The sequence below is a fragment of the Mesitornis unicolor genome, unplaced genomic scaffold (assembly GCF_000695765.1).
Source record: "Mesitornis unicolor isolate BGI_N332 unplaced genomic scaffold, ASM69576v1 scaffold44922, whole genome shotgun sequence".
In the NCBI taxonomy this organism is placed as follows: Eukaryota; Metazoa; Chordata; class Aves; order Mesitornithiformes; family Mesitornithidae; genus Mesitornis; species Mesitornis unicolor.
Window position 1 is genome coordinate 10,224 of NW_010170858.1, and position 6,078 is coordinate 16,301.

General features: G+C 39.6%; 1 protein-coding gene across 1 annotated transcript in view; it reads right to left on the reverse strand.

The window, feature by feature from the left end:
- The window catches only part of SLC25A32 (solute carrier family 25 (mitochondrial folate carrier), member 32), a gene marked incomplete at its 5' end in the record, with an annotated part of 11,497 nt that extends 8,814 nt beyond the window's left edge, over positions 1-2,683 (reverse strand). The window contains 3 exons of the mRNA XM_010179827.1: positions 122-282; positions 1,423-1,508; positions 2,533-2,683. Of these exons, the coding sequence (XP_010178129.1) occupies positions 122-282; positions 1,423-1,508; positions 2,533-2,683 (398 nt within the window). The remainder of the gene's footprint in view (positions 1-121; positions 283-1,422; positions 1,509-2,532) is intronic.
- Positions 2,684-6,078: the final 3,395 nt, after the last annotated feature.

The following is a 6,078-nucleotide window of genomic DNA, read 5'->3' on the forward strand; positions in this document are numbered from 1 at the left end:
TAAAACTAAGAGATCTAATATTAAAAATTACTTGCATTTTTTTGTACATCAGTATTTACAAGTCTCACCATGCTACTGAGCAGTGCCAGCCAATCCCGGAATTTTTCGTAGATTTTATTACCTTATATAAGCCACGTATGCCCTCTGCCTTGTATATCTTTATGAGAGCATCAAATATTCCTTTGTATTGCCGCTTTGATGGATCAACACCAGCATTATACTGTAGCACAAGTCGTGTCTTCGTTACCCATACTGGGTTTGTAATACAGAGAGTCATGACTCCTGAGAACAGATGGAAGTTAGACTGATTGTTATGCCAGCTCCAAAGCTTGCCCCAGTTTGTTCAATCCAGTGTAACACAGGCTTCTACAATGACAAAACTTATCCCACAAGAGTTCTCATATTACTTAAAACAGAGGAAGTTTATGCCTACCATTGTTCCCTCTCACTGCCTTCAAAGCTCACAGCCAAGTCCAACCTACTCCTGCAGGGGGTACTTTTGTAAAGCATATGAGTTATTGCATATTCTTAGTATATCTTTTTTTTTGCCTTACCTCTCCACTACAATCTGTAGCAGACAGGAAACATGAGTAAATTCCTAATGTACTCCTGATTATTCAAGTTATTCTTCAGGTATACTATTGTTCAAAATTTAATGGACACCTCAGCCACGAGAAACTTGTTTAATCACCCTGACAGGTTAACAGAAGCAACCTGTTGTAGCTTTACAGGTTATTGAAAATACAGTTGTAAAATAACCCATTACTATTTTTCACATCAAACAGCATGTCTTATATTTCATTAATAACTTTAATAACATAACATTAAATGAATACTCCAACAGCCTAATTAAAAAGTCTTCTCAATTGCCTAGGTCAAATATAATACAAAAGCATGTGCCAGAATATATGTTAGAAAAAACATATTAGAAGTCTTGCTGATAGAAATTGTATTTTTATTTTGGATCTTTAGTTTCTAAGAAAACTTGGACCATAAAGATTTTCAAATGATCAATTCACTTATTCTATTAACTTCAGTAGGCCTTCTCTTTTCCAGGTTTAAGAGTTAAACATTAAATGAGTTAACAAGCTGATAGTAGCAGATTTACAGTTATATTTTGGGACTCAATATAGTACTAAATACAAAAAACACTTCGCTTATACACAATGAAAACAAAGTCAGAAGGTAGCTGACAGAAGAAAGAAAGACAACTACTTCTGAGCAAAACTGAAAAAACCACAGTCATCCAACTATTGATTGCAGACATCATTAATTTATCTACAGACAATAAGTGATCACATTTGGACTTGAACACTCACACTTACCACCTGTAAAAAAAAAGCAGCACTGACACACAAAGGCAGGGAGCAGCATATGGAAAGGCTAGAAGCAAACATTAATCTTCTTTGCATTTAAACTCACCTGCCTCTGCAGCTGACACTAGGTGTTCGGTTGCACTGAGACTTTCCAGCTTCCCTTCCTTCTTGTAAGCTTTGATAGCGTTGTAACTGGAAAAGATAAAATATATTTGGTAAGGGTGAAAACAAATCTACATCACTAAAAAAACTCCAAAACAAGTGGAGGTGGTACAAAACATTTGAAAACAGGTATTTAATCAAGCTATCTTTGCTTAGTTGATTAATTGATTTTGAGCAGTTAGCTCTTTAAAGCAAACTATGGTAATACATACTTAAATTGACAAAGTATTCCCATCAATATCAATGAGACTGCATTTTCAAACAGCTACTTGATCTCAAGAATTGACTTCTAAAAGAAAATTAATAGATTGCCTTCTTTTCACTGAGAGCCACAGTGACAGGTATCTATCTTCTAGCTCAGAAATACACTGAGCTTTCTTCTCTTGATCAGTTTCCAGTCTTTGTGGATTGAGAAACTGTCAACAGGAGCTGAACCATCAATAGGAACCTATAGGAAAGCTTGAGGACTGAAGTCCAACAGTGACAGAGTCCAGAAAACTGAGAAGTGAGGTTTGCATAGGCATACCAACTAACCATTCCCTAAAGTGTTCAATTAATAGGGATCAGCAGTACATCAGGTCACAGTTACACAGCTAATAAAGTAAAAAGATTGAGTATTAAGAAATGGGCTTTATTAGCAAAGCCCATCAACTCACAAAAACAATGAAAGAACCAACTGTTAAACATTTAGCTTCAGCAGAAAACTTTCATCATGTTCTTTAATTCTTAACACGTCAGTTTAGGCTTTTATTTTTGTGAGGTTTTAAGCACAGTATATAGGCACTTTCAGAAGATTCTTCATGACTGATGTCATCATTTCTCAAGTTCCTTAGTATTTTCGCAGCATCCAGGGAATGCACTGTACTTGACAAAGTTACAGGCCTCTTACATAAATTGCTTAAATTCTGTAACACCAAACCATAATAAGGGTAACAGGCCTGCAGTTACTAAAAGAACCACAACGTGGCACATTTTTATACCCCCTAAAGAAGATGTAGTGTATATATGAATGTTATATTGCACAGGATATGACACATTGTACAGGTCTACTTACAAGAAAAAGTAAAGTCCCCAGGAAGCCCCAGCTCCCAACATATTTGGTGTTACCCCTTGATATAAGCCTCGTAGTCCTTCATGCTTCCAGACAGTGGTCATACAGTGGAGAATCCCATTGTATTTTGGCCTCAGCTCCAATCCATCGCTTACTATGAGAGAAAGAAATTATACTAAAAAAAATTTCAGGAAGCATTAAGTTCAGCTCTGTAAAAGCCACCACAGAAGTACACAGCCTCCAAAGCAAGCTGCAAATGAAAAGGAAAACCTAACTGATCAACTGCATTTTAAAAGTATGCAAGAATCAGCAATTATGGCTTCATAAGTCTAGAGTTAAAGAACTTAAAAAAAAAGGAAAGATAAACAACAACAGCAACAAAAAATTTCTAAGCTCTGCAAGAGGCAAGTTCCCATCAATCTGACAAGGCTAATGAACTGCACTGCTGTGTATTTTTGGTGATAAGCAACTTTGAAGTTTTTTGTTTCTCCCAGCAATTTCACATCAAGTGATACGTGTGGGGTCTTTAACAACACATTTCTATAAGGAGTTTAGACAAGTCCCAAATAACAACTCTTGAATTCAGTATTCCTCTTTAAAATGTTCTATAAAGATCTGAATATTTTCAACAGGTCACGTCTTATTGATTACAAAGTCAGATTTAACAAAACGCTCAAAGGTTATTTCAACAAAAATTTTGTGTTCTCCTTCTATTCTCATTGAATGCATCTGCAGGAAAAAGACCCAAAACTTCTCCCACTCAATAACCAAACAGTTGTCAAAATATTCAGAAAATATCACTGTCAAAAAGATAAAAAATTGTCAGTTTTTGTTTGGCACATTTCATTTAGAACACAAATATTTGTGCAACTTATAGTGGTAACTATTATTGCTCTTACCATAACAGCAAGAGAGTAAATTGGTAAAATAACATGTGTGATACCTCTTGTCATCTCACCATGTGCTGTGACAGACACAGGCTGGGACAGAGGGAATTTTGACCAGAACCTTTTCTCCATCAGAGTGGTCAAATACTGGGAAATGTTGTCTGAAGAGGCACCTTTGGAGCTACTCAGAACTCTAGCAGACAGAGAGTCTGCTCAGAGAGCAATTTGACCTTGGCATACCCTACCTGGGTAGGGGGTGAACTCCACAGATCTCTCCTGACCTAAATCACTCTATGATGCAGCATAGCAGCAGCTTTCATTCTTAATATAGACCTAAGGGTAGACTGCAATTTTACTGAAAATGAATCTCAAAGTTTTACAGTCAGCATAGTTTTTGTGTCCCCATCAAGATTAATCCTGGTAATAATGAATGTTTTCTGTTCAATGCCACATGTATTATTCATTCACCTCTGAACTTTGTGTACATACAGTCTTTACTTCAGGACTAAAGAGCAAATGCTTTTTCTAAGCACGTTGTGACAAGGCCTCAACACTTTGGCAATCACTCAAAACTTGAATACAAATTAAATGCCTCTTTTCTCTCCCCTGAATGAGCACTGCTAGACTTTTCCCAAAGACTTTTCTGATCTTTTTACCCTGCTGCCATTAAATCAGGTTTGAAAACATATTAAACACGGTGGGAAATCAGAGACATGAATGCAAGTCTGTCTGCCAAAGATGCTTCTGAGAGTCTTCACAACATGGATTTCTGATCTCTTATTTCCTGATTGAAGACAAAATATAGGAATGGTTATTTTCAACCCAACAAGCATGTGAAATTATCTCTTTCTTTCTCTCTGTACAGTCTGACTAAAAAGCTACCTGGATGTAAGGCAGAGTAAGTTTAACATTGGAGTACCAGCAAGTAACTTTGGTATAGTTCAAAAACAGACCAGCGCAGCCTCCAGTAATGGAAAGAAAGGGCTGTTAATCACACTCACATGTAACAGAGAAGAGCAGCCTGCATTCTTAAAGGACATCTAAATTCCAAGCATATCAGCATCTTACTCTCTTCAGTGCCAAAAAGTATTTTCTCTAGGTATCAAGAATCAACACCTGAGCTACTCTGTTAACAGACAGACATCAAATCTCAATGATTCGGAACAAGCTTTTGTAAAAAAAGCCATGAGTGTTGGTGAGTCCAACCAAAACCTGACAGATGGAAATTAGGAACAAAACTGAAACCATCACATAGAATCATAATTTAGGCTGCAGTGATCACCAGAGGTCATCCAATCTAACCTCCTGCTCAAAAGAGATCTAATCCCTAACGTTCTGTGATTCTGTGATAATTACATCAGGTTATGCAGGGCCATGTCTAGTCGGTTCCTGAACATTTCCAAGGCTGAGGAGATTATAGCCTGTCTGGGTAACTGCTTCCAGTATTTGACCACTCCCAGAGTAAAAATCCTTTCTTGTAACAAATAATGGGAATTTTCTGTGTTCCTGCTTGTGCCTGTTCTCTCTTGCCCTACAACTGTTTGCTTTCAAGAAGAATCTGTCTGCACCTTATCTCCGTCTAGCCACAGACTGCAATAGTATCTCCCCCCAGCCTTCTCTTCTTGAGGCTGAACCAATCCTGCTCTGTCACTGTCCTGTGTCACATGCTCCAGCACCTTCACCAGCCTGGTGGCCTCCACTGGAACCACACCAGTATGCCAACATCATCCTTCTAGTGCTGAAACCCAGACTAGACACAGTACTTCAGACAAGTGCAAAGTAGAGAGAAAGTATCACTTCTGTTATCTATGCCCCTCATAACACACCTCAGGATGTGCCTGCACTAGGATATACACGAAGATGCTTAAATCCAACTTTGCAAAAAGTCTGCTTCAAAACGTAACGCTTCAAATTTTGTAAAACTTCTCTGTTCACTGCTTGTCTTAGGTATCTTAAACACCCATGCACGCATTTAAGATAGCAAGCCAAAGACACAGCAAAATGTCTCAACTTCTATAAAAGAGAATATGATAAAAGGGCAACGTGTTTCATATATTACCAGCAAAATCACTAGGAAGAAGCTGACATGCTTCCCTGTGGAAAAACAAACAAGTCGAGTTCTCTGCAAAACATGACTGCTACTGCCAACAACCAGGATTACTGTAAAACCATTGTTATGCTTTCACTGTTGAAAACCTTTGGCATAAAGGTGAACTTTGAACGTTGGCTTGGGACAGTCCATCTGCTAATAACGTACAGTCTCACTGTGTTTTATGGTGATCGTGAAAGGGAAAGCCTGGTCAGCCCTAATCTGCCTGACCACAGCCTGGGGCACACCGCACGCTTCACAGTCCCCAGAAATGACAGGAGACCAAACAGCTCAAGCCTGTCTGTCACTGCTGGCTTAAGGCCTGCTTATTGCAAGCCCTGAGGCCACCCCGCCAGCGGCACGCAAGCTTGGGCAAAACCATGCAGGCTCACCCGGCTGTACCAGAAGCCGGCCCGTCACCGCTCGGGAGCGGCGGGCTCCGCACAGAGCACCGCCTGTCCGAGCAGCCCACAGCGGGGAGCTCTGTGGGGTCGGGAGGGGGAATCGGGCCCGGGGACTTTCCCTGGCCGCACACCCCACCACCCCGGCAGGGGCGCCCTGGCTCGGTGCGGG